Genomic DNA, 19,922 nt, shown 5'->3' with positions numbered 1-19,922 from the left:
GCACGCGAGGTTTTCGGGTGGAGCCTCCATGCGACCCCCCTCACAGCGCGGGTAGTTGCGGTGGATGTGAATGTCTTACTCCCTGTGAAGCACACACCACTGCTGCTGGGGGAGTTAGCTCTTAACAGCTCTTAACCCGTCCTCGTCTGGGCAGCGCGCCTACGCCCGCGCGTACTCTCTCCGCTCCATAATGCTACCGAAGCACCGCTAGCGAGTGTGTCTGCCTCGCGGTGGGCGCGCAGGCGCACGCGTGCGAAGGACGCGGGTAGCGGCGCTTGTGAGCTGGGAAAGAGGTTGGGAGGAGTAGGAGGAGGGGTAAGAGAGGCAGAAGGGGGTCCTGTGCTGTCCTGCCCCTGCTGCGGCAGCGGGGCTTCTCTTCAACAAAACGGCACACGTAGCCAGAGCGTTCATCAGGGGTGATATCCATGACCGCCAAATATATTCGCAGTCCCGATGCCCAGGCTCTCTCCCTTGACAGTGAAGCACATGGCGACGTCGACCGCCGCTTCGGCGCTTTTCTCGCCATCCTCGTCGCTGCTCTCCAGGAGATACGGGGCCGTGTCAGCAAGGCGTTCCTGTAGGAGCTGCTCCATCAGAAGCTCTTCGGACGTCTTCTTCGGCTGTTTGAAGGCGCGGCGCGGCGCCTCCGCAAGGGAGGCTGCGTGCAAAGACGGCTGCTGCTGCTGCTGTTCCAGCTCCGCGCGTGTACTGATACTGGAGTCGTACACCACCTCCAGCTCATCCAGGGCGCGCACAATGGTCAATGCCAACGTGACATCCTCGAGGGACGGCGCTCCCGCCAGCTCTGGTGACGCATTAACCCTCTCTTCATGATTCGCTGCTCGTATCGTGGCAGACGACCAGGAAGCGGCGGCGGCGGCATCTGCGTTATCGCCACTGCTCCCCGTGAGTGGTGGTTGCGCCACCGTCGACGGCGGTGCTGCTGCGGCCCCGGCGGAGTGGCGTTGTTGCACGACGGGCAGCACCGCGACGAGCATGCAGCGATCCCACAGGGGTAGCTCGTCCAGCGCGTGGAGGGCTACGATGGGCTGGATGGGGGCCGCATACGCCTCAGAGATGCTGCCAAAAGGCAGCCGTCGAGCTTCAAAGACCAAAGTCATGTCGCTGCTTGCGTATCCTCATGTGTTATGTGTGTGTATGTGTCAGTGTGGCCGCGTGGCGCCAACCTGACTTTGCGGCGCGCACCGTGGTATGCGTCCAGCGTAGGCCGCGCTGCTCTGCCACCGCGGCAGCCTTTGTGCGGGTGCACTGTTTTCTAAAGGCGTGAAAGCCCAAGCGCAAAGAATGGCAGCGGGGCGAGAAGGCTGGTGAAGAGAGCGCATGAGGGGAGCGGAGGAAATACGAGACGCACGTACACATACACGCACACAAACATGTGCTTGCGCACATCTGCGTGTGTGCGCGTGCATGCGTCTCTGGGAGACTGCATCGCTTCAGAGAAAGGGAGAAGGGGAAGAAGAAAAATAGGTGGACGACGCTCCCCTCCTCCAAGCCCTCCTCGCTGCTGCTTCGCGAGCGCTGTGCGAGCACAGGCATGGAGAAGCCGCACAAGCACGCGCACACAGTGAGCGGAGCTTGATGCCCAGTTCAAGTGCATCCGGCGGCACTCTCTTTCGCCCCTCTCCTTACCTGTCTACACAAAAATCCAAGATGCTCGATGCTCCCATCGTCAGGGCTGCATGATCGCCACATGCAAACACACACACACACACACACACACACAAAAAGAAACGAGCGCAGCTGCATCGATGAGTCTGTCGTCTCCACACGATGCGAGTGTCTTGGCCGTTAATTGGCCATCTGCGACCCTCCCTCTTCTCCGTATGGCTGTATGCATGCTTGTGAGTGAATGCGGATGAAGGTATGTGTGTGGCGGACATGGTGAGCGCGAGCGCAAGAGGACACACAGAGGCGGAAGTAGAGGGGGCGCCGTGACGCCAGCGCGCCACCAGCTTCCCTCCAGCACGTCGACCGGCTCCCCCCTTCTCTTCACATCACAGTTGGCACACCTGCCCCAGGGGCAATGCCGACGGCGTCGCGGGCACCGAGGAAACTGCGCCAAGAGAGGGGCTGTGACAGGGTGGCTTTGATGCCGCCCTGCCGTTCACCTCGACATGCCCGACAGTTTCCGTCGACTGACAGGTCGCCGCAGGGATGTGAAGAGCGCCACTGTGGCCTTGCTTCTTCAGCCGGATCACCACTTCCTCGACGGCGTCCTCCTCATCACCGCCGACCGCCGACTCTGCGTGAGGCACCTCGCGGTTGCGATCCATCGACATGGCGATCATCCGCCTCGTCGTCGCACGAAGTGGAGAGTCGTACGGAACAGTGTGCGACACACTGACGCCCAAGTCCTTCGACCATGTCGCAGTGGCTAACACTGCTGAGGCTGATGCCACTGGTAAAATGACCCCTTGCACGGCGGTAGCCGCAGAGGACAGAAAGGCCATTAACTCAGCCTCCGGCCCCTCCGCGACACTGTCGCAGGAAGACCGCCCGACACTGACGCTGCCCCTCCCTTCCAGCAAGGACGACGCCGTTGCACCGGCGGAGGAGGAGCGGGCGGTGTTGTAAGACTGACGCGGCGCCGACATGGAAGCAGAGGTTGCCGCAACAGCAACACTGGCCTCGGCCACCTCTTTCGCACGTGCCGGCTCACCGGCTGCCGCGTCCGCCTCCGCTGTGAGCGGGCTCCCATCGCTGTCGGACTCGCATCCTTGAGCAACGCATGCGTCGCTATCGCTGTCTTGACAGCTGCTGTGAGTTCGTGCGTGCCGCTGCTCCTGCGCTGGTGACGATGCTGACGCCGCAATGCCGCGCGCTGAGAGCGTGGGCAAGACCGGATAGGGAGAGCTTGCGCAGGGTGGTGACAGGGACTGGGTCGGTTCCCCTGGCTCGTCTGAAGGGAATATCTGCCGCGCCAGGAGCGTGTCAATGATGCATCGAGCGTGCTGCTGCTGCCGCTCAACGGTTGACCCGCAGGATTGACGGCGAATGCTGTTGCCGCTGCTGCCGGCGTCATCGACAACGTCCTTCACGTTCTCTACGTCCTCGCGCACCGTCGCCATGCGGGCTGCCGTTCCTTCTGCGAGCGACGCGGTGGAGAAGGGCGACACGCTCACCATCCACCGCCCGCTGCCTTCTCGTGCTGTGGAGTTGGTGGAAGTAGCTCGCATACTCCCTGCGGTGACCGACGCTGTGGCGGACGGCACAGGGTCAGGGTTCACCTCCAGCTGACCCCCGTCGTTAACTGCTGGGATGACTTCACAGGACTCATCCGCAGCCGCTTCTCGGCTGCTGCGCTGAAGGCGCAGCGGGTGAGGCGTTCGTGCAGCGGGTGATCCGTGGGCGGCGATACTGTTGCGGCTTGCTTTTGGGGTGCGCGGCTGCACCGGCTCCGGTAGAGGCTGCTGCGGCTGCCTCGACGAGTCTGCTGCGCATGCACGAGTGGCCTTTTCGAGCGCTGCCTCCAGCTCGGCGACGCGAGTGTCCCGCTCCGACAGCGCGGCGCGGCACCACTGCAGCTCATCAACGCATGCGTCATAGCTCTCGCAGAGTGACTTGCACTGCTTGTAAAGCTGCTGGGCCGTTTTCTTGTACTGGCGAGCCTCATCGCAGAGGCGGGCAGCGTCGGCGGCACTCATGACGACCTCACCAGGTCTGCGCCCGTCGTGACGCTCACTTGACACAGCCCTGATGCCGGGCGCGGTGGTGCACTCGCTGAGGTCGTCCACCTCCCCCTGTTCATCCTCATCGCCTGAAAGCGCCAACCGTCGACTCGGGGCCGACGCGCTGCGGCAGAGCCGCGGAGGCAAACATGCCGCGCACCCGCTGCCCTCGCGGTGGCGGCGGCCGGCGCTGTTGTAGTGTGGCTTGAGGTGCAGCTGATGTTGTTGCGCGCGCTGCTGCACCGGCAGCGCGCGCAGGACGACCTCCGGTTTCACTGCAGCGGCCTCTGCCCCCAACCGCAGGGAGGCGACTGTCTCGAAGAAGTCGACGGACCTACTGGAGCAGCACACAAGCAGCACAACCTGCACGGCGGCGGCACCCTCTGGTTCACTCGGAGAGGTGGATGATGATGGAGTCGCTGCAGATGGCTGCGGCACCAGAAAAGGCTCGAGGATCGCCGTTAACGCGCTGTCCTTGAAAGGGGCGTGGTGCAGCGGAGGCCGGCGTGGGAGTTTAGTCGCCGCTGCTGCTGCTGCTGACCCCTGAGCGACGGCTGTGTGGCTCAACCGCGTCGCTTCATAGAGAGCACGGAAGACCTTGCGAAGGGCCAGGAGACTTGCGTTGATAGACCTCGTCTCGCGCCGCCGCCGCACCCGTGCCGCCCTCTTGTCTTCCTCGGGAGATGGGCGGAGGAGAGAGCGATGATATACCGAGCTGACAGTAGTGGTGCCGCTGCTGATGCCGCTGTGCTGCGAGGAGACGCCAGATTGCATGGAGGTATCTAGTGAGACGCGGCTGTGCAGACTGCTCGCGCGCGACGAGGACGCTGCTCCGGTGGCTGCTTGGCCTCGCCGCCTCGGCTGATGGGACTCCACCTTAGAGGCGTGCAAATCGGCTACGTCGGCATCAGCGAGCTTACCGCTTTCTGACCCGGCCAGATCCACAAACGCCGTCTCGTGCTGCATAATCCACTCACCTGCCGGATGGTCACGCGCCGCTGGCGCGTAGACCCGGACGCACAGGACGAGATGGCCACGGGAGGAGCTCTGGTTGCGACGGGTGGCGCACTCCTGCCGCAGAGCAAGCAGGGCCTGCAGGACCGCTTGAGCTTCGGCGAAGGTCGTGCATCGTGCCCGCTCCAGTGACCGTAACACCTGCTGCTTTTCAGTAGCCTTGTACTCGGTCTTTAGAAACCGCGACAGGGTCGGTGATAATGCGAACGGTGCCGCTGCTGCTCCAGCGGTCGCGGCGCAGCCTGTCTCCACCGACGCGGAGCTCTCGCTACGCGTGCCCCACAAGTCCTCTTGCGTGTACGCGTCAGCGCCGTCCGGCTGCTGCTCACTGCGGTACAGTTCGTGCGCCATCCACACCGGCAGCTGCCGCCGTAGGTCGGAAGACCTCACGGAGGGGGTCACTCCTGCTGCAGCGTCAGTTGGAGTCTTGGAGCTCAGGCGGCGGTCCACGCTACCTCGTGCCAAACCAGCCGCGCCGGTGGAGCACGTGAAGTCGATCGTCGACAGCGCGACGGAGAGCGCCACCAGATCCGTCGCGGCCTCGTTGTACACCTCAAAGCACGAAAGGTCGACAAAGACGTCATCGGCGGCGCCGTCGCCGCTGCCACGGCCGGTGCTGCATAGACGCCGCCGCTGCACTGCGCCGTTCCTTCTGCTGAAGACGTCGTGCAGGTAGCGGGGCACCACACCTGCCGCAGGGGACAGTCCCTCGACGCCAGAGCTCGTCGAGGTCTCGCCGAACAGGCTGTACGTCTTGCCGCTCGCTGTCTGCCCGTAGGCGAGGTAAATGCGACGCGCCGCCGTCGGTACGGGAGAGCTGCTGCACCATCGCCGTTGCCGCTCGAGTGGGCGCGGCGCCGGCACCAGCAGGCTCTTGCACGTCACGTCGTACAGGTGTTGTTGCTGCGCAGCCATAGCCGCCGGTGTTGCTGCTGTGGGTGTTGACGGAAGAAATACGCCGTCGCAGGAGAACGTCGCCTTGCTGAAAGTGGTCGGGTCAGCGAGGTAGACGCGCGCTCCGGTGGCCATGGGAGACGCGGCCGTTGTCCTTGTCGCAGCCGAGGAGGGTCCTTCAGCTCGCATGAGGAGGACGGCCTCAGCTGGTTCCCGTGGGATACGACAGTGCCCGCCCGCTGGTGCGTCCACACCGGGGACTGCCGCCGGCGGCGGAGCAAAACGGCAGAACACCTTCATGACCGTGTAATGAGGGAGCCCCTCTTACCGCAGAGGCAGGGAGTGCTGCACAAGGCTTATCTCGGCGGGGTGCAGTAGTGTCTATGTACAAGTGCGGGGCGTAGGCGTGTATGTCTATGGTATACATGGATGTATGTGTGTATGTGCGTGGAGTGTGGCTCTGGCAATGGAGGGGAGGGGAAGGTCGCCGGCGGCGACTCACCAAACGCAAACCTCTATGTGTGTATGTTTAGGGTGGGGGGGGTGGAGAGGGGATGGAGGTGAGAGATCCGCGAAGAAAGGGCAGCAGAGGTGGAGAGCGAGAGCGGGAGGAGAATGGGTCAACGGGGAATGTGAATGGGAGGCGAGGCGGGGCGTGAAGAGGAGCCCGTCTGTCCCCCCTCTTCCCACCCCTCGTCGACACAAGTGCCCATGTAAGGGGGGCGGAAGGGGAGGGCACACACTCATTCACGGCAGCAACGCCGCACCTTCCGCCACGCGCTCGCACCATCGTTACCCTTGATCGGGAACTGTGTCATGTGTCTTGTGTGCATTCCTTGCGCTTCACTCAGTGCATTGCTGCTGCTCTCGCGTGACACCTGATCCTTTTCTTCGCTCAAGCGTATGCCTGTGGAGACAGCAACGCGCGGTTGCAGCTTCTGGGACGCACGCACGCTTGGCGGTGAGGCAACTGTATGCGAGGGGTGGTGGTGGCGGAGAAGCGTGACAGCTTCCTTCTCTTGCTCTGTCTCCCTCTCCCTTTCCCGCATCCCACAGTCAGAGAAGGGGGACGCGGGGAGGCGCAGTTCTGCTGGGCTGCCCGCGCACGTCTGGCAGGGTTGGCTTCCCCTCACGCCTCTCACATGCACAGGGGCAGCGAGGCGGTCTGCCGAGTCCATCTCAGCTGCAGCTGCATCTCCGCACCGCCTTCCGCTGTGCCGCCAGCACCGGAGGGACGACGGCACACGAGTTCACCCACCAGAACTTTCGGGTACGTCAGAGACTCGATGAGGCGGCGCACCGCCAGCAGCACAACTTCCTGCACTTTTTCATTGTGCTCGTTCAAGCACGATCCGCTTGCTGACGTGCCGCCGCCGCCGCTCATGCCGCTGCGATGATGATGATTTAAAGATGCGTTGCTGCCGCTACTGTACAGCCCAGACCGTGGGGGAAGCGGGGGGCGTGCGGCTGCGTTGTAGGAGTCACGGCCTCCGTCAATGCTGGAGCCACCGACGACAGTCGCCTCGTTGCGCTGCGTGTAGGTTGCGGTGAAGGCCGTCGTCGCCGCCGCCGCCGCCGCACCGGAATGAACGCCGCCGCCACCGGAGGCACGCATGCCCCAGCCGCCGTGGTGACTGACCTCCGCCACCGACCCGCTCCCACTGCTGGCATCGCTGGTGTCGGGCATCACCTTCACTACTGCCGTGAAGAGCGGAGCGGTGGGAAAGCTCAGCTCCACACGCGCCCCATGGAATGCGGCGTAGAGGTGACCGGTGAAGGTGACGCGATGTACGGCGACGGCGCAGTTCAGCGTAAGGACGTCCGGCGGTACGCACAACGAGACGGGGAGGAGAGCACCGAGGGGGAGGCAGCAGCCAAGACGCACGTGAAACCGCTGGTCTTCGTAGAGCAGGGGTACCGCGAAGCAGCGGAGTTGGAATGCCGCTGATGCACGTGGCAGCGGCGAGGCAGACGCGGCCGCGGATAGTGCGCGAGCGGGGGTCGAGTTCGACGCGGCAGGGGTGGGTGGCCTCATGTGACAACCCTCACTATAGGCCTGCTCCACTGAGATGACGTCCCCCTCCACGCGAGGGAGAACAACACCAAGCTGAGCGCCTGCACTGCTGGCTCCGCCGCCTCCACCAGTAAACAAAGGGCAGCTGCCGGCGTAGTCTGCAACAGGAGCGCCCGCCACCGGATCGCTGAGATGCGCGCTGTCAGTGCCGCGAGTCGTGACAGAAGACACCGCATCTGTGATTGCGGTGCTGAGGCCTGCCACGGAGGACGAGAGGAGGGAGCTGGGGGCGTAGAGGGCGGCATGCGAGCTTATCTGCTGACGGTGATCACTACTGACGCTGCTGTTGCTGTGGTGGTGGTGGTGGTGGGCAAAACCAGCCGCCGATGGTGCCATGCCCGGTGAGCCGGCAGCGGCAGCAGTCGCTGCACGTCTGGCTGGCGGTGTTGCTCTCGCCGGTGTGGCGGAGCTGCCGGAGGCGTCACTGGCCCCGTGGTGGAGGCTCAGTGGGGGGCGGCGTACGTCACGGAGCGTACCCCCAAGAAGCCCGGAGCCGAGCTCTAGCAGCTGGATGCGCAGGAGCGGTTTTCGAGGTGCTGTAAGCAGCGGCGCCGCAGACTGTGACGAGGCCCGGTGCGGCGGCGGCGATGGATGGGCAGCGCTTGCGAGTTGGGCCGCCACGGCATGCGCCTGCGCCGCACGTGCTCGCATGCGGTTCTCGTAGCCCACGTTCACGCTTTCCAACACCTTCTCTGCGCCGTAGAGTAGGTGGTCTGTCCACACTTCCGGCTTCACTGTGCCACCGCCGAGGCACAGGAAGGCCGCACAGCGGATGAGAACATTCACCCAATGCGCGCTCTCCCTCCGCAGCGGCGTTGGCGGGGCGGCGGCGGCCGCTGCCGCGCCGCGGCGCAGACGGCGACGAGAACAACGTGAGGAGTCAAGACTAGCCGCCATGGCACTACCCGCCGAGGAGAGCGAGGCGGCGACCGCAGATGAGGGGCGGTCACTGACGCGCATGCCAGCGCCGCTCAGAGCACCGTCGACATCCTTTCCGCCGCTTGGTCCGCCGACGCTGCTGGAGTAGCAGTAGCCCCACTCGCGCAGCCGGCGCTCTCCGTACACCTCGCGAGGGCTGTAGTGAAGGCCGTTGATGAGGAGCCAGCGGTAGGCGATGCCGAGCGTCGTGTCCTCCGCCAGGGAGACGTAGCGAGTGATCGACGTGTAGAGGGGCAGCTCGTGCGGCAGGAGAAGGAGCGGGTCGTACGCGTGGCCGTACTCTGCACCATCGCTGCCGGTTCCGGGGAGGGCACCAGAGGGAGCAGCCCCCACCATCGCGGAGACCCCGTCACCCGCTGACGCCGTTGCCGTCGACCCCGGCTCCTCCGCCTCCACCGGCACGTTCAGAAATGTAAAGTACGCCAGCGCGACGCATAGCGCGATGCTCACGAGGAGCTCCAACAGCAGGCTGAGCATCAGCAAAAGAAAAAGAAAAGGAAAGCGCGTATGTTGGTGTGTGAGACCGTCGCCGCATGAAGGGTCGTCTCCGCCGCCTCCTGGTACGTGCGTATGCACCTGCTAATCCTGAGCACCGCGGCGATGGTGGTGGTGTTTATGGGAAGGAGAGCGGAGGAGAGAGGCAAATGTGATTCAGCACAGCTCCTCTTTCTCTTTGGCGCGCACACGCACACATAAAGTACTCCTCTGTGGCGCCTCAAGTCCCACTTCGCCGTGTTCTCCAGATGCCGCGAGGCCTGCTGCGGTTGTTTCGCCTCCTGCGAACCCCTTCCCCCCACAACAGGCGGCGCTTCAGTGGAGTGGCAATGGTCTTTGCTCTTGCCGCGTCTGCGCGTGTGCGTGCATGGAGAGAGAGGGATGCGATGATAGAAGCCGAATGCGAAGAGAAGTCCTGCGCACATGCGATGCACTCCTCTGTTGGCCGCTGGAAAGCAGCAGAGCTTATTCTCTTTTTTTTGGGGGGGAGGGGATGTGAGACTGTGGCCACATATACACCCGGTCCGGAGGTCGAGACTTGCCGAAGGGGGAGGGGGTTGGAGAAGGAATGATGGGGGAGAGCTTCGCTTTCCGTTTTCAACGTGCCTGTTCTCTGCTGTACAACATGAGCGAAACCCCACATCAGCCCCCTGGCCCTGCCATGGGACCTCATCCCACGGTGCGAAGCAGCGGTAGCCACACGCCTTGCAGCAATGCGCCGACTCGGTCATCGGAGAACACGGCCTCTTCCTCAAACCCTGCCCGCCTCCCGCTTCGCAGGTCGCTTCACAGCCGCGCCCATCGCGCTGGCTGCCACCGGGTGCATCCCACCCCCCTCGGGGGTGGGGGAGGGGGCTGCACGCAGGCTCCTCCCCACACATCAGTGGGCCGGGTGAGGGCCGCGTGAGGCATACGCTCGAGTCACCCTGACACGTTTTGCCTATCGTATGGATGACACACACGTGCTCGCTGTCGTCGGGCGCTCCGACGCAGCGCCGTCCAGGACCTCAAACCACTGTCACCACGTGAAGCGACTGAGCATGGACCGGGATATAAGGGGTGGGGGGAGGGGTGCACTGGACTCTGCAACGCCACGCACGGAGATGTGCGACGCTCCTCCCTTCATCCCTCCCCCGCTTGTCATGAGGGGGCCACCAGGGCAAGAAAGCACAGAGAGACGCGCGAAAGGCGCGCACTGCCTGAGCGATGTAGATGAGGGGGAGGTAGGAGGGCGTCGCGAGAGGCACACGAGTACAACGTAAAGGCGCGGTAAACGAAGCGAGGGAGCTCGGGGAGACCTGTGCAGAAGTAAAGCGCCACGCGCGACTCCCTCTCTCACTATCCCTTGCGTCTTATCGGATGGCTTGCAGGGGGAGAGGAGCAATATTATGTGCGTAGAGCTGCAGCGGGGCGCGGTGGCCAAGCGATGCACGCGCAGCACGTCGCATAACACATTGTATGCCGTACACATTTCTGTTTTCCCCTCGCCTTCACGTGTGTCGCAAGATGTTCCTTTTTTCAAGCAGCGCGGCAGCTGTGCGTACGTGTAGGTGCGCAGGGAGTTGGGGCAGTGGACACGCGGACCATCCCATAGAGAGTCGAGGAGGCGCGGGCACACGTGCACGCTGAGGGGGGGGGTGGGCAGGACAGAGCGTCAGAGAGAGAGGATGCGCCCGCACACAGACACAGACAAACCTCAAGAGGGATAGACGCTGGCCAACGAGCACAGCGAGAGATGCACATACAGTAGTGAAAGATAGGAAGGGGCGAGCAACGACAACAGATTCACACAGCGTCATCACCATCATCGTGAGCAGCAGGCGCAGCGGTGATAGACTGCAGCCGTTGCTGTTGTTGGATATACTTCACATGGAGGCAGTGTACAACTTGATACATAGAGACACTCCGCGCAGAACGGCGGAGGAAGGAGGAAGGGGGGAGGGTGAGATATTCGCCAGCCACAACAGCCGACGAGCGAACAACAGCAACAGAAGACATAGAACAGGGCAACGCTGCATCTTAATGAACATAGGAAGGGAGGCCGGGGAAGGGCTGGTGTATGTGTGTGTGTGAGGAGGCGGGACAGCGACAGGACAGCCACAACGAGGACAGGAAACACAGAGACACCACTCTTGACCCTCCGCCGCCGTCTTTTATGTACATTCTGTTTTTTTTTTTCTAGCTCTGTACGTAGATCAGCGACCCGTACTACCGACCCCCCTCCCCCCTCCCCTTTCCACTCCTCTGCGCAGCGCACGAGAGCAGCGGCACAGACGGATGCGCACAAGAACAACGAGGGGAGAGCGACGCTGCGGTGCCCGTTACACAACTGCCGGAGGGTCGTAGTTGATGGGTTTCGTGTAGATGTACCGGTACGGGTCGTTCCCGGCCGGGATCCATGGCTTGTAGGTACTTTCCTTCTGGCGCATTGCCCGCACCTTCTGTTCCTTCACGTCGTACGGGTCTTCCTGGTACTCCGGCTGCTTCAGTAAATCAGGGACAAGAGCGCCGCCAGGCACCCACGGCTTGCGGCCGGCAGCGGCGCTAGCGATCGCCTGCTGCGATGATGGGTTGCGCTTGGGGGGCAGCGGCTTCGTCAAACCGTACACACGACTCACGCCGTGCTTGCTCTCATCGAAGCAGCCGCCGGAGCGGACGGCACTGCGGAAGGGCGAGCCGATGCGCTTCGTTGCTTCGTACTTTCTCTGCAGCGCCTCGCGGCGCATGCTGCCCTCGTATGGGTCCGCCACATACTGCACCTCGCCTGCCTGTCCAATGGTGAGGCCGGTGTAGCCATATGTGCCCTTCTTGGGCGGGTTCACGATGAAGTTGCACTTCGCTGCGGCCGTCTCGGCTTTGTAGTCGGCGGCCGTCTTGATGGGCGGAAACTCGGTCTCGTGGCGGATCGGTGCCTTTTCGCTGAAGGTGCCGTAATAGTCGCCCTTGCCGCTGCTCTTCTTGCTGGCCCCGACGGGGCGGAACGGCGGTGGGGCTGCGGCGCTGCTGCCGTGCTCCGTCTTGCCGCCTGCCGAAGTGTTTGCGCGGAAGGGCCCAGCAAAGCCAACGGAGGTGTACGGGTCACCGTTTGAGAGCGATACGAAGGGGTCGAAGGTGGCATCGTTGATGTGCGGGTTACGCTTCGCGGAGACCACGAACGGTGGCTGCCCTGTTGCCTTCGCGATCACCTCGCGCTTGTCGTACTCGTCACCGACGGAAATGTACACCGGTGGGCTGAACATCTTCTGAGCCGCAGAAGTCGATGCAAGTGGTGCGAGATGTTAGAGAGCAAGAGAGGGAAGGACTGTGTGGGGGAGTGAGGTAGCGAGGAGTGCGGTTTGGAGAGTGGTGATGGCGGATACAGCTGGATTGGAGCACACGCGTCGCAGTTGTGTGTGTGTGTGTGTGCGCGTGTGGGCAGCGCCATGAAAGAGGGAGAGGGGGGTAAGCGAGAGGCGCCGTGGTGCAGTGGATGCGTGGAGGAAGACGGTGACAGAATCAGACATGGGGGTGGTGTGTGTGTGTGCGTGTGTATAGGCGACAGAGAGAGAGCGAGCGCGCGCCGCGGTGACAGGGATCTGTCTTTGCCTTCTTTCCCCACTCGACTCCCTTTCGCCGCGGTGTATCGTCCGTACGGGAGCTCTTCCGTGCTCGCATCAACCGCTGCGGGATGAGGCCTTCAATGAGCACATCGGTGTGTGTGTGTGTATGCGCGTACGTATCTATGCGCATTATGGCGCTGGTATCTCTGCGGAGTCGCGCAGGCAGCTGCCGTCTTGGAGGATGCGGTAGGCAATCCACGGCGCCGCCACCACACTCTGTGTTGCCACGTCAAACGACACCTTTCGCTGACAGAAGTGGATGACCGTGGTGGCGCTTGCAGACGACACCACGTTGGAAAGCGTCGACGGCACCGCTGCAACCCGCTCCACTAACACCATCGACTGCATCTGTGTGCCATAACCACGAAATGGCAGCTTGAATATGCTCGACTGCAGGTAGGCCTCACGCGTCGCGGCGCCCCCGTCACAAAACCGAACCGAAACGTCATCCTCATCACCGGCGGCGCTGTTGCCAAAGTACTCATGGAGCTCCTTCTCAGTAAAGCCCAGGAGCGGGTTATTCGAGTGCAGCTGCGCGTGCAGGGCCGCCGCCGCCGCTGCCGAGAACGCCGTCTTCTCCATCTTGGGCAAGTCGAAGCTGCAGCGGTCGCACAAGCACTCGTCCGCTAGTGCCGTCGCCACCTCCGTTACCATGGCTGGAGTAATGCCCGACGTCGACGAGGGGGGCTGCTCCGCTGCGATGGGGTCGATCACACGGTGGAGGGCGTCCGTGAAGAGTTGCCCAAGTCGGGCCGTAATGGGTTCGCCATGCATGTTGTCCAAGTAACTGTTCTGTAAGCAGTGCACCTGGCCTGGTGCAACCGGGCACCGGTGCTCGGCAGTGTACCGATTTGTTGTGTAGAGGATCTCCGGTGCGGCGGCGCTTGTGTTGCCAGACTCGTGCCGCCCATGCTCCGATGCTACAGCATCGACGCCGCACCGACGAAGGTCGTCGCAGGAGAGAAGGTTGAAGCCGGCGTAGTAGGGAGGCACTCGCAGTACAGCCGGCAGCGCTGCCACTAGTGCATCGTCCTTGCCCAGAGATGCGTCAGCGTCCTCGCTTCTTGTGCAACCCATCGGCGTCTGCGCGGTGTCCCCAGGCAGAATACCCGTTTGCAGAAAGTTCTTGATGACCAGGCCGCGCGACGTCGGTGGATCGTAGGCGAGTGTCACCGTCCGCAGCTGCTTGCTGTGTTGAGGGCAACGACTGTCTTCCGCTGCTGTCTTGGCCGTTGCCAGTACGGTCGGCAAGGCAGTCACCGGCACCACGGTGGTGTGTGCGCAGATGTGCGAGAGCGGTGCAGCCCCGCGCCACACGGCAGCTGCGGTGAAAAGCCCTGCGCGCTGTGCCGGCTCACCTCTCTCGCTACCGCCGCACTGGTCCGCATCGCGTGCCTTTGCGCTGCAGGTCAAAGGTGCGGCTGGCGAGCGTCGGCAGTTTGTAAGAATGGCGAAACGCCCGCTGCGAGGCTCGATACCCATCCACGACCCACCGGCGCGTCGATCCAGCGCCCACACAAGCCCTGTGGATGTGTCCAGTGTCAGCCCACCAGTGACCCTTGCCAGTTCCTCATCACGATTGCCAATCAGGATAAATGGGAAGCGCTCGCAGTGGCGCGTGATGAAGGCGAGGATGCACATGAGCAGCCCAAGGAAAAAGAGCGGCTCGCTCGAACGCATGGACGCACCGGTGGTTGCGTGCGTGACGGGAGGGGAGGGGACGGCAAAGATCCCCTTGTGCCTGCTGCTTGCCCTAACCGACCTACACGAAGGTGATGTAGACGACGCGATAGGCTGAGGAGGATGGGGTGGAATGGTGTAGGATAGTTCACAACTGCAGGCCAGCATCGCTCATGCACGCCCGTGCCAAGCAAGAGGGAGGAGCCAACGAGGAAGGACGAGAGGGGAGGAAAGGCTCCTAGCGCATGCACGTCGGTATCTGTGTCGACGTGTGCACGGTGTGCTGACATGCATGAAACAAGGTAGGGGTGGCTGGACGAGGAGGTGTGTTTGTGTGTCTGGAAGCAGAGAAGGTAGGCGAAAGCAAACAACGATGCGCGCGCGCCACACGACGCGCACATTCACGCATACATGTGCACACACGAATAACGTGGCGCTCATCATCTCGCCGTGGCCCCATGACACAATATTTCGCCTTCTCCGCCTTGCCCACGATTTCGCACACGCTCTCGGAGATCAGCCAAGACGATAACAGCAACATACACACACACACATAAAGAGGATGGATTCAGGCACTCTGGTGCTTCGTGCTTACCTCCTTCGCTCAGCTCAACCCGGCTAGAGCAGTGGTCTTGCCTTGCCCTCCTCCCCCCCCGCACCTCCTGACTCCCGTGTGCTCTTCCGAGGGGCCTTGTGGCAGCTTTCCCGCTCGTCTCTTGCCTTCCCGCGGTGCGAATCGACACATCGACGGCGTGTAGAGGGCGTGCAGCAGTAGCAGGAGGTCGGAGGGCGCCAGAGTCCCTTTCCCGCTTGGCTTATGTGCACATCAGCAGCTAAATACGGCCATGCATCTCACGCACCTCCTTAACCCCGGAGGCGCTTGCCCTGTCCTATCGTGCCATCCAGGACCTGGCCAACCGTGTAATGCACAAACAGAGGTGCACACAGATACGCCTGCTCGAACGCGCACTCGCACTCACACAACAAGAGTCGCTCCGTGAACGGAGGAAAAGACAACAAGGTGCGCGGCAACAGACACGCTGCACATGGCAAGCTGTAAGAGGAAAGCCCTTGCGTCTAGTCGGCCGTGGGGGCCACGAGAGGAGGGGGAGGGTAGGGGGCCGCAGATGCGTCGCATCACGCGTCACTCGCCCTCCCTCTTTCATCCGTTCTCTTCAGTGCCGGCTGCGCTTGATCGCAATGGCGATGAACTCTGAGGCGGGGGCTGCTGCTCGCCCGCCGTTGACGGCCGATGGATCCGCGAGGGCTGCAACGTGAGATACTGCGGGAACATCGACTCCTTCATGTCCCATCCGCAGCGCTGCCGCAGCGCCGTGTAGGTGTAACTGTACTCCGGATTGCAGTACACAAAGTAGAGCAACATGCCGATCACAAAACCGCAGCGCACGTAGCCGTGCCGGCGGAACCGCAACTCGCCCGGGGATTGGACGCGTGACGGTGAAAGCAGGTACGCCAGCCCTGTGGTGCGCTCTGCATCCTTTCGTCCAGCGAAGTGCTTGCTCATGATTCGAGCACACCAACGCAGAGCCGTGACGCAGACTCGTCGGCAGTGACCAAAGAGATGGAGGCGACCGTACGCGCCTGAGACAGTAGAGAGCGCGACGCTACGCAGGCACCACTACCAGCGCTAAGCCTCGCCGTGTCTTGACTACCAAGGGGTGGGGGGCGATGACCCACCCATTCGGGACGAGCAACGTACAGAGGAGGAGAGGGGGGGGAAGTAGACACACACAGCTTCAGCAGACCACAAGGGTAGACCAACACATGCAAGGGGAGAAGAGGCGCAGGAATAAAGCCCCTAAGCAGACAACCGTCAAGGTGCTGCACAATGACACGCACAACCGCAAGCGTTAACGTCGGCAGTGCGGGCGCACCGCGCCGCACGGCGGCCGGCGGCGCCGGCCAAGCTGAAAGGCAGACGACCATAGGACAACGGGTGCGACATGCCGCGAGACGCGCACGAAAGCAACGGTGCGCTTCGTTAAGGGGAAAGGGACAGGGACAGAAGGCAACGGCACACCGGGGAGGGGGGCAGCAAGAAATACAATCACCGCGACGGCCGGGGAGCAGATTATCGAATGAAGGACTCGACGCGTCCATGCACACCAGGACTCGACCGCTGAGGCGGAGGGGGGCTTCCCTGTTCATGGCCTCCTAGAGAAACAAACACACCTATATATGTATATATAGGTATGTTTGAGTCGGCAATCCATTTAAGACAGACCGGCAGCCCCCAGCACGCAGTACGGGGCAGCGCCAGCGCCACGGCAACTCTACGCGAGGGGACCACAGACGTCGGCATGGAAAGCTCGATATCTTCCACCACAGTTCAGCGCATGCAGGAGCGGCATACAACCACACAACCGGCATTCTTCCAGCAACAGCGCAATCTAGACCAGAGCCAAGCATAAGAGCCGAGAAGCAGAAAGCGCGAGCCTGCACCCAGAGTTCCGAGTGCTAGCAGCAATCTCCCACCACACCCGACCCATCACGCACCTCACAACAAGAAAATATCAAGCGGCAACAAAGAAATCAATTCTACGCGCACGAGCCGCACGGCGTGCACACCGCAGCGCCCATGCAGCGCTCCGCGGTGTAGGCGACGTACAGCATGCCGTCGTCCGCTCGCCTGCACGCGTCGTGCAGCTCGCCGAGCGTCGCCGACGGCGACACGCTGCAGCCGGCAACCGTCAGCGCCACCGGCTTCTTCGCGTCCACGCCGCGGAAGCCGCGCACCGCGGCCACAAGCTGTGCAACCGTCGTCTCGCGCGCCAGCGCGCTGAAGTGTGCCTTGCCGCCGCGCGCCTGCGCCTCCTCCACGACAACGGGCACCGCGTTCGCAGCGCGCAGGCTCGCGCACTTCGCAACGCGGGCCTCCAGCGGCGTCGACAACACGTAGGCGGACATGGTGATGATTGGGGTGGCCTGGGGGAGGGGGGAGTGGGAGTGCGTGTGTGTGGGGGTGGTGGTGGGTGGGATGAATGCAGGAGATGCGTGCGCTCAGCCCGCAGGGCGTCAGACGGCGGTGATCGGCAAGGGGTACACCGCGGCGCATGCGCACACAGAGAGACAGGCGGAGAGAGGGAAGGAGGGGAGGTAGCAGAGAGGCGGGGAGGGGGGGCATGAGCCACGGGGGCGAGGCAGCGAACGAGTGGCGGAGGGCACCGCGGGGAGCAGAAGAGGCCGCATCGCGGCGACAGAGAGACAGCAGCGCCTGCCCCCCCCCCTCCCTCCCCTCACTCGCACGCAGGCTCACACAGCGTGTGTCCTGCTGGTATTCCCGGGGCGCAGTTTTGCAGAGCTGGCGGAGATGGGCATTGCTGAGAGAGGAGGGAGGCACACGAGGAGTGGCGAGTGGCGCTCCAGGACTGCAGTGCAGCTCGCACTCCAGCGGCGCACACACAGCCGCCAGCACACGGGCCACCACCGACGCGTCGGCAATGAAAGTTTCGGGACACACGTATACACATGAGGACAGCGGGGGCGAACAAGATCAAGAAAGTGAGGGGGAGGGGAAAAGAGAAGAATGAGAGGGGCGTGAGTCGGCCCGCCGCAGCGCTGTGCACACGGGAGAGAGATCATAGTCGCGGAATATCAGGAATAAACAAGCAAAACAAGTGCGTGCACATGGAGAGGAAGGCGGTGTGGGTGGTGGGGGGCGGGACGTGTGCACAGGTAGCGAGGCGTCGCCGACCACAGCCCGCAGGGAGTGTGTGGGGGACAGGAGCGCCCGCGAGACGTGCCCGCCTCCGAACAACACAAATGACACTTGGCGAGCGCACACACACACACACGAGGGGTGCCGTCGATGCGGCGACAGAAAAGAGAACCAAAGAAAAACGTATAGCAGAGGGCCGTCCCGCACAGGCACACACACGGGGAGGCAGTGTGTGTGTGTGTGGGAGGGGGTGCACCCGGCCGCACACACGCAGCTAGTCATCCGGTGCGCCGCACGCTGTCAGCGAGGGGTAGCACAAGGCAAGGAGGAGGGTACCCAGAAGAGACAGCCAGCGCACCGGGGAGCGGTGGGGCCAAGCACACCGCAAGGCTAGGCAGACAATACCACGGGAGCCGCAGGACGCGTTGAGCGCTACCACACCACGCTGTCACGCCCTTCCCGGCGCTAGTTCCAGGCACACGAGCCGCACGGCGTGCACACCGCAGCGCCCATGCAGCGCTCCGCGGTGTAGGCGACGTACAGCATGCCGTCGTCCGCTCGCCTGCACGCGTCGTGCAGCTCGCCGAGCGTCGCCGACGGCGACACGCTGCAGCCGGCAACCGTCAGCGCCACCGGCTTCTTCGCGTCCACGCCGCGGAAGCCGCGCACCGCGGCCACAAGCTGTGCAACCGTCGTCTCGCGCGCCAGCGCGCTGAAGTGTGCCTTGCCGCCGCGCGCCTGCGCCTCCTCCACGACAACGGGCACCGCGTTCGCAGCGCGCAGGCTCGCGCACTTCGCAACGCGGGCCTCCAGCGGCGTCGACAACACGTAGGCGGACATGGTGATGATTGGGGTGGCCTGGGGGAGGGGGGAGTGGGAGTGCGTGTGTGTGGGGGTGGTGGTGGGTGGGATGAATGCAGGCTGAGCAGGCAGTAAGAACGTGCTGTGCGAGGGTCGGGGCGTCAGAGAGAGAGAGAGGGATTGTGGAGAGGCTGGCGACAGTGCAGGCGGAAGTGACGGCGTGTGAGAGAGGATGGGCGGGTGGGCGGACCGGAGCGAGAGGAGCGGCGTGGGAGCCGGTGCTGGCCCAGGGCATTCAGTTGAGGGCAGGGGAACACGAGTACGCGGAGCGACAACGGGCATATACGGAGAGAGCGATACTGCGGTGACGGGATGGGGTAGGTGGTGCACTGTTGGCTATACTCGCAACACACGCGCTGGCGCACATCCCTCGCCGCGCTGGCAGCGTCCGCGATACCGGTGGCGAAGCGAGCGGAGGAAATGAGGGCACGCACGGAGAAGGCATGCACGTTCGGTGCTGAGGTACTTGGCAGGGAGGTGGGGAGGGAGGGGCAGCAGGTGGCTGCGATGAGAAGGACCTTCACACATATTCACAAACGACACACACGCGATTAGGAGGAAAACACGAAAAGCAGCTGTACACATAAACTCCAGCGCAGGCGAGCCATTGACGCCACTAAATCGCACAGGCTCTGTCCAGACCGCGCGCGTCGTGTTGGCAGCGGAGCAGCAGCAGCAATGAGATCGCGCTGCCTCAGGTAGAATAGAACAGGAGACATGGCGGCCGGTACCGCTGTCGGCATTGCTGCGGCACCGCATGCGAGGGGGAGGAAGGAACGGAAGGAGAGAAGAGCGTGCGCGGGTTACGCATGGCCACGGCACAGGAAAGAGAATCATGAGGAAACAACAGAGAGGATGTTGGAGCTGCGCCTCACCAAGACGAGGCAGAGGGGGGAGAGAAAGGGAGCCGGAGGTCCACGCCATATGCGCAGAGAGCGGATCGGCAACAGCCCTGCAGCTTAGCCCGTCAACACCCACGCGGCTTCACCGGCGCCAGC

General features: G+C 63.2%; 8 protein-coding genes across 8 annotated transcripts; all 8 read right to left on the bottom strand.

Annotated features, from left to right (window-relative positions):
* Positions 1-410: 410 nt before the first annotated feature.
* LINJ_09_0260 (conserved hypothetical protein) lies at positions 411-1,121 on the bottom strand (the record flags this gene model as incomplete). Its single annotated transcript, XM_001463446.1, has 1 exon — positions 411-1,121. The coding sequence occupies one exon, from the start codon at positions 1,119-1,121 to the stop codon at positions 411-413; it is 711 nt and encodes a 236-aa protein (XP_001463483.1).
* Positions 1,122-2,015: 894 nt separating this feature from the next.
* On the bottom strand, positions 2,016-5,897 carry LINJ_09_0250 (putative kinesin; the record flags this gene model as incomplete). Its single annotated transcript, XM_001463445.2, has 1 exon — positions 2,016-5,897. The coding sequence occupies one exon, from the start codon at positions 5,895-5,897 to the stop codon at positions 2,016-2,018; it is 3,882 nt and encodes a 1,293-aa protein (XP_001463482.2).
* Positions 5,898-6,735: 838 nt separating this feature from the next.
* LINJ_09_0240 (conserved hypothetical protein) lies at positions 6,736-9,087 on the bottom strand (the record flags this gene model as incomplete). Its single annotated transcript, XM_001463444.1, has 1 exon — positions 6,736-9,087. One exon carries the CDS (start codon positions 9,085-9,087, stop codon positions 6,736-6,738), a length of 2,352 nt encoding a protein of 783 aa, XP_001463481.1.
* A 2,339-nt stretch (positions 9,088-11,426) lies between these two features.
* LINJ_09_0230 (conserved hypothetical protein) lies at positions 11,427-12,344 on the bottom strand (the record flags this gene model as incomplete). Its single annotated transcript, XM_001463443.1, has 1 exon — positions 11,427-12,344. The coding sequence occupies one exon, from the start codon at positions 12,342-12,344 to the stop codon at positions 11,427-11,429; it is 918 nt and encodes a 305-aa protein (XP_001463480.1).
* Positions 12,345-12,833: 489 nt separating this feature from the next.
* Positions 12,834-14,345, bottom strand: LINJ_09_0220 (conserved hypothetical protein; the record flags this gene model as incomplete). Its single annotated transcript, XM_001463442.2, has 1 exon — positions 12,834-14,345. One exon carries the CDS (start codon positions 14,343-14,345, stop codon positions 12,834-12,836), a length of 1,512 nt encoding a protein of 503 aa, XP_001463479.2.
* Positions 14,346-15,546: 1,201 nt separating this feature from the next.
* Positions 15,547-15,909, bottom strand: LINJ_09_0210 (conserved hypothetical protein; the record flags this gene model as incomplete). Its single annotated transcript, XM_001463441.1, has 1 exon — positions 15,547-15,909. The coding sequence occupies one exon, from the start codon at positions 15,907-15,909 to the stop codon at positions 15,547-15,549; it is 363 nt and encodes a 120-aa protein (XP_001463478.1).
* A 1,034-nt stretch (positions 15,910-16,943) lies between these two features.
* Positions 16,944-17,312, bottom strand: LINJ_09_0200 (microtubule associated protein-like protein; the record flags this gene model as incomplete). Its single annotated transcript, XM_001463440.1, has 1 exon — positions 16,944-17,312. The coding sequence occupies one exon, from the start codon at positions 17,310-17,312 to the stop codon at positions 16,944-16,946; it is 369 nt and encodes a 122-aa protein (XP_001463477.1).
* A 1,216-nt stretch (positions 17,313-18,528) lies between these two features.
* On the bottom strand, positions 18,529-18,903 carry LINJ_09_0190 (microtubule associated protein-like protein; the record flags this gene model as incomplete). The annotated part of the gene is made up of 1 exon (XM_001463439.1): positions 18,529-18,903. One exon carries the CDS (start codon positions 18,901-18,903, stop codon positions 18,529-18,531), a length of 375 nt encoding a protein of 124 aa, XP_001463476.1.
* Between the last annotated feature and the right edge of the window lie 1,019 nt (positions 18,904-19,922).

This window comes from Leishmania infantum, chromosome 9 (genome assembly GCF_000002875.2).
Source record: "Leishmania infantum JPCM5 genome chromosome 9".
Classification (NCBI taxonomy): Eukaryota; Euglenozoa; class Kinetoplastea; order Trypanosomatida; family Trypanosomatidae; genus Leishmania; species Leishmania infantum.
The sequence above is the reverse complement of the archived record's forward strand: the minus strand, read 5'-3'. Positions and strand labels throughout refer to the sequence as shown.